At 37.5% G+C, this 16,534-nt stretch overlaps 1 protein-coding gene across 2 annotated transcripts in view; it reads right to left on the reverse strand.

The window, feature by feature from the left end:
• LOC117342308 overlaps window positions 1-13,858 on the reverse strand; it is a 26,297-nt gene extending 12,439 nt beyond the window's left edge. Inside the window, exons 1-6 of one of the 2 annotated variants that reach the window (XM_033904427.1) lie at window positions 13,743-13,858; window positions 12,819-12,859; window positions 2,804-2,977; window positions 1,297-1,398; window positions 800-964; window positions 124-393 (exon numbers count right to left, since the gene is read on the reverse strand). In XM_033904427.1, coding sequence (XP_033760318.1) covers window positions 124-393; window positions 800-964; window positions 1,297-1,398; window positions 2,804-2,977; window positions 12,819-12,845 — 738 coding nt within the window. In that variant the 5' untranslated portion in view covers window positions 12,846-12,859; window positions 13,743-13,858. Of the gene's footprint in view, window positions 1-123; window positions 394-799; window positions 965-1,296; window positions 1,399-2,803; window positions 2,978-4,197; window positions 5,645-12,818; window positions 12,860-13,742 lie in introns of those variants that run through there. The other variant, XM_033904426.1, reaches the window with a different exon arrangement.
• Between the last annotated feature and the right edge of the window lie 2,676 nt (window positions 13,859-16,534).

The raw sequence follows: 16,534 nt of genomic DNA on the forward strand, positions 1-16,534 counted from the left end.
AATCTGGCTTTAAAGGAAAAAAAATATATGAACTAGTTGAATTAGGAATCTGGAACTTTGATGTAGCAAAAAGCCCTTCAATTTTTTAACTACATTTGTAGTTTAAGTCAAGACAGGACTTACTTTTTCCATGAGTGCATACAATTGTTCGTTTTCCTGTATGCGGAAGTGATACATGCCCATGATATAGGCGACGAAGTGGAGTATGTTGGGGATGACGTATGTGGTTATAATGTGCTCGCACGCCTCTGGAGGGTGGGTATGGGCGTGATGGCTTGTGAGATTCTCAACGGGGATGACGCTCTCCGCGGGCGAAAATGTCATTTCATGTATGAAAGGTGGCGTCGTGTTGGATGTTGTGGTTGAAGGAAGTAATGTTGTTGTTGGCACAAACTGAAACAGAAATCTTTATTTAAACAAGAATGTCATTGTGATACAATTTCTCAGAACATAATACATGTATTAAGATAAAATGACATCTCAATATTCGAAAATGGCTTTCTTTTATGTTGTGGTCTAGATCTCAATGACATGTTTTGACCACAAGGCAGCCGTCATCAGGAACTTCTTAGAATGTAATTTGTTCAGGATTTTAATGTCGGTTTCACCACAAATATTTTTCACACTCTTGAAATTGAAATATTATACTATATAATATATGTACAAGCAGTCAAAATTACATTCTGGTTTGAAAACTAGAAAAAAAAGTTTGAAGACAAGTGCAACCGAAGCATTGTATTATTAAACAGCAATATTATTTTCCCCTTTGTTTTATGTTTTAATTTTCTATCAGACCTACCTGTGTATCCTTGTGAATGTTGAGTTTCCACTGACAGGCTACCACCTCATAGACATAGGTATATAACAACAGTATTACTATAAACACTGGGTAAAAAATGTTCAAATAGAACCAGCCGCGGTGGCCCGAGTTTATAGACTCACGCCCAAATCCCCGCCAACCAATCTGGGAGTGAGAAACAACACAATCATGTAGCAGATATATAATCTTTAATTGGTTAAGTTATATTCTTTTAATGGTTATGTCAAACTTGAAAAATATTGGTGTACAAAAACGGCTACAAGTTGTCTTCTTTAGTTGAATGTTAGGAGTGTATTTTCATGAAATTTTCAGAAATAATAATTTTTCAAAATATCCCAATTCTGGTGTATTGTATATCATTATACATAAACATAACATTTCATTGTAAAGATACTAATCATATACATGTATGTGCAACAATATATTTGTGATATTAGACTACATACAGTAGAGTATGGAAATCCTGAAGAACTTACAAACATGAGAAGCCTCCAGTATGGCCTTAACACTTGTCTCTTACACAGTTTGAGTGAGGTGGTGGTCAGGTTCATGCTCTCCTCACCATCCATATCCCCTATCTGTTAAGCAAATATGTGATACATTTGATTACAATTTAATATTTCACAAGCAATGCTACTGAATAGTCATTTTTCAACCTTTTTTTTTTGTTAAGTTTTTACCTCATTTTTTTTTTTTTTTTAGATATTTCTTATTCCACAGGTTTTCTGTTCACGAATAAGGTAAGAGATGATACAGATTTAGGGTAAGAAAACCAAATTAAAGGTACAAAACATATCCTGAACACAAGTACAATGTAGTTAACCTTAACCATCTCCATATTCTACAGGTGTTATATTCTGTATTACCTACAAGCTGTAATGGAAAAATCTATAAGCAGAGTATAATGAAAAAATCTGTAAGCTATAAAAAATGTTACAGTTCAAGGACTGCACTCTGACTGAACCATGTCCTTCATTTTACCTACGTAGTAAACATATCACTGCAACACACCCAGTCTAGCTGGTATGTATCCAACTGATAACTCAATATGATTACAGTACACTTGTACATAGTGAGATTAATTTGGAATGACATTAACTGATCCCCGATAATGCCCCCCCCCCAATTTAAATCCAATGTTCATTATCAGATATAAAATCTTGTTCTTTACATTATATCTAACAAGCACATCTGGCCCAATACCAGTGTATTAATTGTTAATGCATATATATTTATATATTATCATTGGTAGATAGATCATGTTCAAATTCTTCTTAAAAACACTTCTAATCAAGATCATGATTCGTTCAAATTGTTCTTAAATTACACTTGTAATCAAATAATATACACTATGAAAAATGAGTAAAATACATTTTATTTTTAAGCCCAAGAAATACTAGCTAGCATATATTACTGTTTTTAAAAAACTTAAACATACTGTATCTAGAACACCTGAACAGACTAATTTCTGTGACATATCAAATTCAAATGTGATAGTAACCTGAAGACTCCACATGTAACATGTCAAGAACCAAAGTGGCACATAACTTCTAACTAAAAGGGTCAATATAAAAAATTCATATTAATAGGGCCATGACCGCATTAGATCAATATGAGTTGGAGTACGATCGAAAAATATTCTCCGAAACATTTCAACCAAATTCAATTGCACTGTTAAAAATTTAAGCAAAGGACATGTATTCTGTGTTGACAGAAATAAACCTTTAAAACACAAAAGTCCAAAGTTTTAATCTTAACTGTACAGAATCAATTGATTTGATACTGAAATATTTCATTTTTTGAATTTGATTACATGTACACAGAATCAATTGATTTGATACTGAAATATTTCATTTTTAGCTTCCTATCACTATTAATATATAAATGACAAACTTCTTAAAACAAGTTTTGATGGAGAGAAGTATACCAAAAGACAGCACTAGATGGGATCTTGTGGTAGCTAGGGGCGTATATAACACTTACGTCTACCCTGACACAACTTGTGCTAGATCCTGACGACATGGTACTAGCATGCTGCAGTTCCTGGTCGGTGTCGTCAAGGATACATTGTTTATCGGACGACATTATGTACAGGCTGGGACTGTCAGGAGATCTGCTCGGTTTGTCTTTGTCAGGTTCACCATTGTCTTCCTGGATCTGGGGAGGTAAAAGGAACAGCAATGTAGATATGGGCATTTTGGGGGATATTATCAATTATCAGCTTAATTCAGAATGTACTTTAAAAGTCAAACCTAAAAGAGCTGGATACCAGATAAAAACTTATAGTCAATTGAAAACATGAAAAGCCGCCGTATTTTTTTATGAAATCACAAATTCGTTATCATTATTATATAGTTTTTAATGCTATTACAACCATCCAAAAGTCTATTTTTAAGCTTCACTTTTTATCTTTTGAAGTGAAAAAATAATCAATTATATTTCTAAACATGTGTTCAATTTTATCCATTTTTGTTACAAGCAGTGTAATGAATGGATAGATGGCTGGATGGATGGAGACAGTCAGGCAGACAGACAGACAGATAGACAAGCAAATCAAATGTAATAAATGATAAATGAGATCTTACTGTCCTTACATAATAGATATTCCCTCTTATAGGTCTTACTGTGAAAATTCAAGTAATACTAAACAACACCAGTCAGAGCCAAAACTCTAATTCTAATGGAAAAGAACTTGACAGACAGATCAGAACTCAGCATCCATAGTACTCCAATCTCAGGCTTCCATTTTCTCCCTAGAAATCCTAGGTCAGTTATTAACTTCCCTAGTCCTAGATCAACCTTAAAGATGGCATCAGACTTTCTAGAACTCTTGAGTCAGGCATATGCAGATCTTTCCCCTCTAGATCTCCTCCTTAAGACCCTCCTCCAAAAGACCTCCTCCTTAAGACCCTCCTCCAAAAGACCTCCTCCTTCAAACCGTCCTCCACAGATCTCCTCCTTCAGACACCACCCCCCTCCAGATCTCTTCAAACCTCCTTCAAACCCTCCTCCATAGATCTCCAAAAAAACCTCCTCCTTAAGACCCTCCTCCAAAAGACCTCATCCTTCCAACCCTCCTCCATAGATCTCCTCCTTCAAATCCTCCTCTATAATTCTCCTCCTTCAAACCCTCCTCCATAGATCTCCTTCAGACTCTCCTCCTTCAAATGGGTTAACACACCCCCCCCCCCCCCCCCCCCTCCATAGATCGCCTCCTTCAGACCCCCTTCCATATTTCTTCTTCTTTCTTCTTCAGGTCTTCCTCCATAGTTCTCCTTCAGATCTCCACACCAATAGATCCCCTCTACAGACCCTCCCTCCCAACCTAGCTTTCTAACTTGGTTGAGGCCTCAATTTCTACATTATAATAAACTTACCTGTTTTATATTGTAACCAACAATGTAGGAATCCTTTACCATCTCAGATGATACCAGGGTATAATTATAAAGCACACACCATGAATATCAAGCTAAAATTGATATATCCTCACACGTATGACGCTGTAATCAAAGTATGGTATATCCTCACTGAAGCTGTAATCATATATCCTCACTGAAGCTGTAATCAAAGTGTGTTCGTTGATGACAAGTTGAACGTTTTTAGTAGTACTCTATAGTACATTAAACTTGTGGATATCTCGCCATGTCAAAGTACGGGTCACTTATGCTTATACAACGTCCTACAGATCAGTTACTCTGGGTACACTAACCTTTAGTTATCACGGTGTGTATCAAACTGTGCCCATCTCTCTTGTTATCACCACGACATATTGTCGTGTTACTAAATTCACTGTACATTTCAAGCCTCTACTACACTTTGTGCTAGCTAAATTTCAGTTAATTATACTGTAATAGGAGATGAAAAATGCAACAACCAGGCTTTGACTTGACCCTTGGACCTCCAAACTTGGTCTGGGGCTTGAACGGCTGGAACCTCCAGACTCGGTCAGTGGTTTGAACCCCTGGGACCTCCAAACTCGGTCTTGGGCTTGAACCACTGTAAACTCCGACTCGGTCAGGGTTTGAACCCCTGGGACCTCCAAACTCAATTTAGGGCTTGAACCACTGGGATCTTAAAACTTGGTCTGAGGCTTGAACCACTGGAACCTCAGGACTCCGTCAGGGGCTTGAATCCCTGTGACCACCAGTTAGGAGATGAAAAATGCAACAACCAGGCTTTGACTCGACCCTTGGACCTCCAAACTTGGTCTGGGGTTTGAACCCCTGGGACCTCCAAACTTGGTCTGGGGTTTGAACCCCTGGGACCTCCAAACTTGGTCGAAGGGCTTGAACCACTGGGACCTCCAAACTCGGTTAGGGGCTTGAACCACTGGGACTTCCAGACTCGGTTAGGGGCTTGAACCACCGGGACCTCCAAACTGGGTTTAGGGCTTGAACCACTTCAAAACTCGGTCAGGGGCTTGAACCACTGTGGTCTCAAACCTTGGTCTAGGACTTGAACCACTGGAATCTCCAGACTGGAATTTGGGCTTGAACCCCTGTGACCTCCAAACTTGGTCTGGGGCTTGAACCACTGGAACCTCCAGACTTGGTCGAAGGGCTTGAACCACTGGGACCTCCAAACTCGGCTAGGGGCATGAACCACTGGGACCTCCAAACTCGGCTAGGGTCATGAACCCCTGAGACCTCCAAACTTGGTCTGGGGCTTAAACCACTGGAACTTCCAGACTCGGTTTTGGGCTTGAACCACCGGAACCTCCGAACTGGGTTTAGGGCTTGAACCACTTCAAAACTCGGTCAGGGGCTTGAACCACCGTGATCTCAAAACTTGGTCTAGGACTTGAACCACCGTGATCTCAAAACTTGGTCTAGGACTTGAACCACTGGAATCTCAAGACTGGGTTTTGGGCTGGAACCCCTGTGACCTCCAAACTTGGTCTGGGGCTTGAACCCCTGTGACCTCCAAACTTGGTCTGGGGCTTGAACCCCTGTGACCTCCAAACTTGGTCGAAGGGCTTGAACCACTGGGACTTCCAAACTCGGCTAGGGGCATGAACCACTGGGACCTCCAAACTCGGCTAGGGGCATGAACCTGTAACTGGGACCTCCAAACTCGGCTAGGGGCATGAACCTCTGGGACCTCCAAACTCGGCTAGGGGCATGAACCACTGGGACCTCCAAACTCGGCTAGGGGCTTGAACCACTGGGACCTCCAAACTTGGCTAGGGTCATGAACCACTGGGATTTCAAAACTTGGTCTGGGGCTTGAACCACTGGGACCTCCAAGCTTGGTCTGGAACAAATTTTCTGTCTGTACTGCAATACAACTACCTGGTATGTGGGACTAGCAATCACTACAGTTATCTACAAATTTTGTATATGTATGACACTATATGGCTTTGTATAGTTAATCAAGCATTGAACTGTTTTTGTATGGTATTTATGATCTATTTGAACGACAGAGCTTTGCAAGCAAACAACATAATGTGCGCTAGCGCATTATGATTTGTTTGCTTGCAAAGCTCTGTCGTTCAAATAGATCATAAATACCATACAAGAACAGTTCAACGCTTATATTTACATTTTCCAACGATTTGATCTTTTTCCTTTGACAGATCATATTTAAAAAATTCATAATTCCCACGTTACCGACAGGCAACACAAATTTTAGTCGTTAACTGGAACAGCCTTCATGTCTCGTGCAGTTTGTCAAACAAAATCGGCAACAAAATAGTGCTTGAAAAAAACCCACAAAGTATATGGCATGTTTTCTCATAATAAATTATTTGACAAAAATATGTTTTTGCTCAAATTTATCTATAACAATGCTTTCAGTATATTGGCCCGGAACAAAATATTGCGCAGGTCTGTGTTGTATTACTACGCTGATACTGTCGCGTGATGCATGGCACTTAAACAAACATCAATGACACAACTCTCAAAAAGGCTTTATAGTGACAATGCCATACAAATGTAAATATATCACTATGATAAATATTTCATGTTGTGTCTGATCACTTCAGTAGTCATTTCCCTGATTGAGGTGACAAATAAATTCACCAAAACTTCATCCATAAAATCCATATACATATGTATATATGAAAATCTATTCCCATTCATGGATGGACACTTAATCAAATTAGTTTAAATAAGAGGCCCATAGGTTGTAACAGGCATCTGACTCTAAAGGTCTTTCTACTATTGTAGTATATGTACTCAGTAGCAAGTATAGTATTACTGTTGGCAATCAGGCAACCATCTTGGATTTCTAACAAAAATAAAACACTTGGTCAGGACCATCTAAGGATCATTTCGTTTGGTTGGTCTAGCTGTGTCACTTTGTCAGAAACAGACTTAAACTCAAAACCTTAACAAGGGTTTTCTTTTAAGACAAGAAATTACCCAAAAAAAACAAAAATCATATATTAATGAAAGTAAAGAGCTACTAGTGTAATGCATTCAGCTATACAATTATTCCCATGATACACATATAAGCTATATGGTTGCTGTAGCTTTTATAGTTTGTCAGAAACAGCCTTATATGCAAGAGCTAAGCACTAAATCTCCTAAAAATGCAAGAGCTAAATGCAAAACCGTAACATTTATTATCCAGAAATGTGAGATTTTTACTTTGAAAATGTAGAAATCTATGCAATATTTTTAGTGTGATAGGCTCTATACTACCCATGCTACATCTATGGATCGAGGTTTGGTTGGTCTAGCTTTGTCAGAAACAGAGCTAAACGCAAAACATTATCATGGTTGATGCGGCTATCTCCATCGTCGCCAATAGCGCGGGCGGGTAAGCAACGCCTCTGCAACCTCTGTCGTAGGAGACACAAAAATTGTTTTTGTTTATTCATGTATAGGTTCAGTTTGGTTTTCAGTATAAACCAGCTGTACTCCTATAACAATAGAGACTGCTGGTTGGCCATCATATTATCAAACATCATTGTGCCAACTGCAACGTGCCTGTCAAAGGTGATATCATTGTGCCAACTGCAACGTGCCTGTCAAAAGTTTTTCATGCGTTTAACCTCTAACATTGTTGGAGGAAACCAAGCATTTCATGTACCAGTGTGTAACATAGATTTTGATTGGCTCGTGTGATTATCAAGATTATAACCTTAAATAGAGTGTAAAATCTTTTGAGAGCCATTATCTAGAATAAACTGTATTCTAGTGTACATGTGTTGATTTAATCATTCTACTATCCAGAAAAAATAACTTCATGTATTTCAACTATTCAACAGTTAGGGTCCTGATGAGAATGTATGTCTGAAGAACAAATGAATGGATGGAAAATCCAGTGAAATGTTATATAGCCCACTACACTCAGTGACTATAGGGTCCATCAATGAATAATCAAACTTGACACAGTTAAGAATTCAAGCTGACCTACTGGACACCTGACTGACAGCATCAAGTGGTCAACATGCTCACATGATTAGATGTAGATCAAATGTCCACTGTTGGGGGTTTGACCATGCATACAGACATTTGTGTTCAAGGTCAGGCAGAGTGAAACAACCTTGAGACACAGTATAACACATGTACCATATTTATCCTATGATAAGCCCTATCTAAAATTTCCAGGATAGCCTATTGTCATACAGTTCATAAACTCTTATTCAAAATTAGGTGTAGGCAATATTTAGAAGGGGTAGATGATATGGAGGGGGTGGGTAAAATGTAAGAGAGGGTGATGATATCTAGGAGGGGTAGGTGATATTTAAGAAGGGTGGGTGATATTTAGGAAGGGTGGGTGATATTTAGGAGGGGAGGGTGATATCTAGGAGGCGTGGGTGATATTAAGGAGGGGAGGGTGATATCTATGAGGGGAGGGTGATATTCAGGAGGGATGGGTGATATTTAGGAAGGGTGGGTGATATTTAGGAGGTGTGGGTGATATTTAGGAAGGGTGGGTGATAATTAGGAGGAGTGGGTGATATTTAGGAGGGTTGGGTGATATCTAGAAGGGTGGGTGATATTTAGGAGGGCTGGGTGATATTTAGGAAGGGTAGGTGGTATTTAGGAAGGGTGGGTGATATTTAGGAGGTGTGGTTGATATTTAGGAGGGGTGGGGATATTTAGAAGGAGTGGGTGATATTTAGGAGGGTTGGGTGATATCTAGAAGGGTGGGTGATATTTAGGAAGGCTGGGTGATATTTAGGAAGGGTAGGTGGTATTTAGGAAGGGTGGGTGATATTTAGGAGGTGTGGTTGATATTTAGGAGGGGTGGGGATATTTAGGAGGGCTGGGTGATATTTAGACAGAGTGGGTGATATTTTGGAGGGGGTGGGTGATATTTGGGACGGATGGGTGATATTCAGGAGGAGTTGGTGATATTCAGGAGGGGTGGGCGATATCTAGAAGGGTGGGTAATATTTAGGAGGGCTGGGTGATATTTAGGAAGGGTAGGTGGCATTTAGGAAGGGTGGGTGATATTTAGGAGGTGTGGGTAATATTTAGGAAGGGTGGGTGATATTTAGGAGGTGTGGGTGATATCTAGGAGGGGTGGGTGATATCTAGAAGGGTGGATGATATTTAGGAGGAGTGGGTGATATTTAGGAGGGGTGGGTGATATTTAGGACGGATGGGTGATATTCAGGAGGACTTGGTGATATTCAGGAGAGGTGGGTGATATCTAGAAGGGTGGGTGATATTTAGGAGGGCTGGGTGATATTTAGGAAGGGTAGGTGGTATTTAGGAAGGGTGGGTGATATTTAGGAGGTGTGGGTGATATTTAGGAGGGGTGTGGATATTTAGAAGGAGTGGGTGATATTTAGACAGAGTGGGTGATATTTTGGAGGGGGTGGGTGATATTTGGGACGGATGGGTGATATTCAGGAGGAGTTGGTGATATTCAGGAGGAGGTGGTGATATCTAGGAGGGAAGGGTGATATTTAGGAGGGGTGGGGATATTTAGAAGGGATGGGTGATATTTAGAAGGGATGGGTGATATTTGAGAGGGATGGGTGATATTCATGAGGGGTGGGTGATATTAAGGAGGTGTGGGTGATATTCAGGAGGAGGTGGTGATATCTAGGAGGGAAGGGTGATATTTAGGAGGGATGGGTGATATCTAGTGGGATTGAATTATATTCAAGAGGGGTAGGTCATTACATAAATATAGGATAATATTATATGTAGCTTGTTTCGCAACTTTTGTAAAATGAATAAATTAAAACTTTTAGAAGGGAGCTTATTGCAATACAACGAATTAAAAAGTACCTCTAGTATTTGTCAGCAAATGAAATACCAGAAGGCATAATTAGGATTACCCAACTAGACATTAATTTACAGCATTATAATTTGTATGTACAGTACATTCCAGTTAATTGGGTAACGCTTAATAGGGTATTTTGTTTATTGGGGTAAAAATTCAAAAAACCAAAACCATTTTCTCTTGAATCATGTTAAAAAAAATTGGTTTCGGTTATTCGACTACGATAATTTGACAAAAAAAATACATGTACTTATATTTTACATATTACCTGGCATGGGCTTATTAAAAGATGAATGTGGTGCTCCAGAACTAGACAAGAAAGGGTACATGTAATACATATATAGATTTGCTGCCAGCCCCAAAGATTCTTACAATAAGCCTAACACCCCCAACCCCCAACCCCTCCCCCTCCCCCTCCCCCTAGTTTAAAACTAGAAACATCTCACATGCCCCAGTCTCTAGAAGACCAAACTACTCCCTGGAGCTCAATTAGATAATCTTAGCTTTGTTTACTGATGGGATCAGATTACCTGTGATGAAGCAGCCTAGCTGTGGTCAGTGTGTGTACATGTACTTATAATTTATATCTTTCCTTCACCACAAACCTCAACCTTGTTAGAAAGCATAGTCAGCACTACTTTTAGATTTTCAAAACAATTTTTTTATCAATACATATTTTCCTGTTTAAAAAAAACTGGCATTTTCCAGCTGTCTATTCATTGTATAATTATTTCAATTATGATATACCATCAAGGTTATTTATAACAGATACAATGTTTATACAAATTTAACATTTCTTTAGCTGACAAGGCTGATTTCTGACTGTAAGATATCAACACAGGATCTTGTTACAGAATGGAGAACAACTTAAATTTCAAGGGCACAATTTGACAGATGGATGACAGACAATGGAACACCATTACACAAGCTCATCTATCCTTCAGACCAAGGGAGCTAAAATTATATTGAACACATGTACATTTACAATTGGAAGTTCTTATTTAAACTCTGAAATTAATTCCTCAAAATCCAGTTGTCAATATGTTTCAACTGCTAGGCGGCGGACATCAGGATGGCTTTTACTTTGATTTTACATTATTGTATATGCCCTGAAGTACATTTTGGTTGTTCAATCAGATGACAGTTGTTTCATAAACATTGTGATGTCGTATGACGTCATAATTATCCATGAACTACTGTGCTAAACTAAACGACTTTCTGTTTGGGATACATATATGTCTTTAGTATATAGCTGTCACTCTAATGAAAAATGGACTTATTATAATTGCAAAATAGCAAAGTTCAATTAGAATATATATATATAGTATAACCTACATTGTATACAAAATTTAGATTTTTTAATGACCCAAATCTACTTTTATATTAAGTGAAATATCATCGAGTACATAAATTGGACACAAATACACCATATAGACCAAGCAATGTCTGTCCATCAACACACTGTAACATCTGTGTATGCTTTGAACTTGTCTTGAATCTAATCACAATCAATCAATCATACCACTTTGTTTCACACTGTTATAGTTTCCTCACACTGATGACAGAAGAGGACTACAATGACAAAGCAAGCATGCCAGTGCAAACCAAGTCTGACCTATGTTAAACTGAAGAGAATATATGCTGTCATGAAAAAGAGAAAATTTAACTCCTACAAACTCTTTTTAAGTTTATACCCAATATAAGGCAATTAGCAATTCCTTAAGAACACTGTTCCTCATTTTTTCAATTAAGTGCATGATAGGATTTTTATGTCTAAGCATTACAAAATATGTTACAGTACCTGATAGCTACTCCTAATTACAGCAGACTGAAAACCAGACATCTTTCAGTCACCCGAGTCCCCTTTGACCTTTTTAATCGAAGACCTTAATGTGAATATACGGGTAGTGACATTGAACCTAGTGACCTTGAACTAAAGCAGCCACATCATCATTTCATACTCCAAGGATTTTCGGAACTGGCTAGTAATATCCAGATTTTATCGCAGCGATACAGACCGTCGACAAACATTTATGACGGAGATGGTGTGATAAACTTACCTGGATATCACTGATAACGTGTTTACTATACATGCATACCTACTACATAGATATACATAGATATAGATATAGATAATGAATTACATGACAAACATGTCATTACTACACGTGGAACACCCTTTTAGCAGCACATTTAACATCCAAATAAGAAATGATTTTTAGGAAAATAATTTTTTAATAAGATGATCAATCTAATAATTTTGAATAATACATATACGTATATCTAAAATGTATGATTTCTTTATTTCACAAATATTTAGATAAAATACATTATTAGATATAATTAAATATAACCATAATTAATTTGATAATTGATGTCCATTATATCTTATTCTTTTTATAATATAGACTTTTTTAGCTTAGTTTCCTCTAGCCCTGGCTGACCAGACATGGTGTAAGGGTCAGAGGAAACTCGGGCTAAGACTCTTTGTACTCTATCTGCTTACCTCTCATTCCACCGTTACATCAGATTATTATCGATAAAACTATCATAGTCCTTGTTTGCACTGCATACTTTATAAGCAGGCTCATTTTCAGAATAAATGCTTCTGTATAGCTTGAATGGAATTCCCAAAAATCATGGGATCACCCTTAATTTCAATACTTCTAAAACTAGGAACAGCTCTAACTCAAACTCTGCACTGTATACATATATAGCCATGATGACAAATACACATCAAAACATGACGTGTGCAATATTCAAGCTACTTAAAAACTTTTGACAGTCTGTACTCTCTTATGCATCCTACCGGAACAGGAGTCCAGTCCGACATCATACTCCCTACTTGACCTGAAATGAAACAAAAAGTGAAATACAAACCATTACAGGGCTCCTGTCTCGGTTTACCCTCAGTTACAAATGGATGCTTGGGTCATGTATTAAAACAAGGCTAATGATTGGGTTAAGATGGCAAAGGATATATAGACAGTTTACATATTTTATAAAAGAGGCCCAGAGGGCATGTATCGCTCACTTGGATTTCAGCAAATATGACAAAAATTCATGTATAAGTTAAATTACACACACTTTTTCAGTTTGAAATCTGCCACAATAGTAATGTGCCATCATTTGTATAAATTTGAATCCCATCCACGTAGGGATGCTTCCAACCAAACCTCAGTTAAATTCTGATCAGCGGTTAAGAAGAAATCTTCAGATCAGGTGAGCTAGGTGAGAAGTATGATTGGTTGTAGTTAGCAAAAACTTGCAAATTTTGCAGCAATATTCCGGGTGATTATCGATAAGCGGGGGTGGGTGGGGTGAGGGGTGGTTACACATTTTAGCTCATCCACCACGTCATGGTGCTGCATCCAAGGTAAACTTTCTTCTCAATGACCAATAGGTCCAGAGACCTGATAAATTGGGCCTGTAGCTTACTGGAATGAAGGACTACAAAGTTTGTTCAAAATAAATTATCTTGACTAACTTTCAAGGTCATATGGTTTAAATGATTTAAAGTATTTAAACAACTCTCTTTAAATGGGTCTTTTGTTAATAGAAAATTTCGACTTCTGATAGTTGTTGGTTTTTTCACAACAATATTATAATGACTTCCTGTTCTGTCGACTATTTCCGGTATAATTGTGAGTGGTGTGAGCCTCCTTAAAATTGTTTTAATTTTTTTTCTTCTTTCAATCTATATTTAACATATAAAATGTGCCTTATTATTTACCTGTAATCCAGCACGGAACTATATTACTTGTAAGGCATATCAAACGTTTCTATCCACGCTGTTTACGCCGCATCAGCCTCGAGCTCATGACAGTCATGTCTTTGTGTGGAACCCGGAAGTGCTCCTAGTCGCAAAAGCATCGGAACCCAAATACGGACTCCAGATACGTACAGTCCTAGTCTTATTTTTAGAAAAAGCCAGAGATACCTATAGATAAAGTCTTTTATATGTATAGGTATTTCTGGCTTTTTGTTTTTAAATATAAGGCTAGACATGCCCCTATGATTGAAGCATATACGTTATAATTTATAATCTAAGAAACATTATTAATTCTGTTGCAGTTTGAGCCAACGCGATGGAATAAACAAAAACATATGCCAAAAACACAGCATTCTAGAATTTTGTTTAATTTTCACAGTCCAATAGGTTTGGGAAAATGTGATTTTATATTCAGAAACAAAGAGAGCTGTACCACAGGGACTTGAGAACTGTATGACGTTGTGGAGGGGGGAGGGGCTAGATTAAAATTCGGTAAAAATGATACACCGAGGCTAGTGTTGATAGCTAATTTGTTTACGACGTTCAGATAAAAGTTCCCATCCTGTCTCAAAATAAAGTGACTCTCTGGTGCATATATGAGTAGACCAGTAATTTTCAAGTTTTTATAATGTTGTTAAGATCAACCAACCCAGTCTATCATACTCCAATATGGGACGAATGTAATATATGTTTTATATAGAAAATGTCTAGACACTATAAATATTGTTTTTTTTAAAGTAATACTATTTTTTTTGTATGCCGACTTCGCAATACAGTCAATATGATATGACCAGCTGCCATCACTGGAGAAATTAGACCTAGATGTTTGTTATGTTGAACAAATGGTAAAGTATTGTTTTGAAATACAATACCAGGTAATGTAGTATTACGTCTCTTTGAAACAAAGATGCAATGAATTGCATTAATCATTTCTTTTACCAATTTTCCAAAATACAGATAGATTATGATTTAATAAAGTTTACATATATAATTTATAATATAAGACATGACCGAGTATTGACCCCTACGGGCACTCCTGCAGATAGAAGAGTTTGATTGTCAAGATTTATGAACAACTCTTTGTTGTTATATCTAATAAGTAATGGATTTGACCTCGGTTACCTTGAAGGATTTCAATGGCATTAATTGGTCATTTATTTGATACACTTGGTATCCCCTAAGCTTCATCTCACAACGATATTGACCCAATCATATTCGCAGTCTACAACGATCTCTGTAGATATATGCATTATTTCGTCACACTATGGCGAAAATAATTCAGTCAATTTAGCGATTTATTGAATGCATTTTCAAATTATTGTTTTCACTACACCGCCAACAACAGAACTAAGAATACGCTACAATTTATACGCATGTTATAAAACACAGGGGCTTAGCACAAATTCCAAGCCGACAGTCAATGTAATATGCATATTATATGGACCGTGGGTTGGAAATTCGTGTCAAGTCCCTGTGTTACAAAATTCAGAACAGCAAGTCAATACACTTTGTGAAAATCAAAGGATCACACGATGATCAAAATCTGATTTTATCCCTAAAACTATAAGTTAAAGTCGATCGTGTACGTGTTGAAGTTTGTACATTTTCATCTTTATTTTCTATACATGCGGGGGGTATACCAGAGACATATCTCTGGGTATACGTAGTAAGACATTGTTTCGCTCGATTTTATTGTAAAATACCAATCCATGAAGTCCTCTCCTTGTAAACAGTACCAGTACTAGGTACAGATTTTTTTCAGATTTGTGTAAGAGGTCGCATATAAAAAGCAAATTTTACAAATGGCGGACACAACACATTTCATGCACTCTTCAGAATTATCAAGTCTTTCAACAAACTTACTAAAATTTGAGAGCATACGAACATTAGAGAACAGAGAGAAACTAAACCTTTTTTTTAATTATTTTTGTCAGGTTAGAATATGAACACTAATAGTATGGAATGTATAAATTTCTAATTGGCATACTAATTCATAATTACAAACAAATACATAATAATACTCGTTACCAACAGCATTAGAACACAAAGTAACAGTTCGATCATTACAAGATCTACCAGCCCATCGTCCCGTTTCTCTGGGAGGTTGGGTGGGTTTTTTTCACAATAGTAAATTGATATAACTTTTAAATTTTACTTTGATTTGAACTTTTCCCATCGTTTTCATGGAATATCATGGCTGATTAAGTTTACAACGTAGTCCAGCGCTGTACTAATTACCTTTGATTAATCAATATGTCAAATTAGCCATGCTTAATTGCCCTCTCGTACTCATTAGGCTATCGTACCATTATATGTATGTCAGCCACATCATGCTGTTTACCTGATCACCGAGACAAACAAACAATACCTAAACGTCAACGAGAGGTTGAGCATCACGCGGCTTGTTAAAAATTCATAAAATAAACACAACCTTGTTAATTTGCGTTGGAGTATACTTATCATACATAAGTAAACACACCTATCATTGGTATGATTTTAACTGATGCTTTTTTGAGTGGAGGTATTTGAGTTTTAAAAAACAACATTTCACAGGAAAATATACTCCATATCTATATAAGCGATACTTGAATGTTCTTTGGTATCCAAGTCATATCGCTGAATTTGAAGACAACAGAAGGAAAATTCAGTAAGGTAAGATAAGTAAGTATCATGGCTGTCGAGAAGAAATGGACAACACTGACGGAGTTCTTCCAGATCAATTGCAAAGTGAGTACTGTAAAATAGTATTAACT

Source organism: Pecten maximus, chromosome 14 (genome assembly GCF_902652985.1).
Source record: "Pecten maximus chromosome 14, xPecMax1.1, whole genome shotgun sequence".
Taxonomy (NCBI): Eukaryota; Metazoa; Mollusca; class Bivalvia; order Pectinida; family Pectinidae; genus Pecten; species Pecten maximus.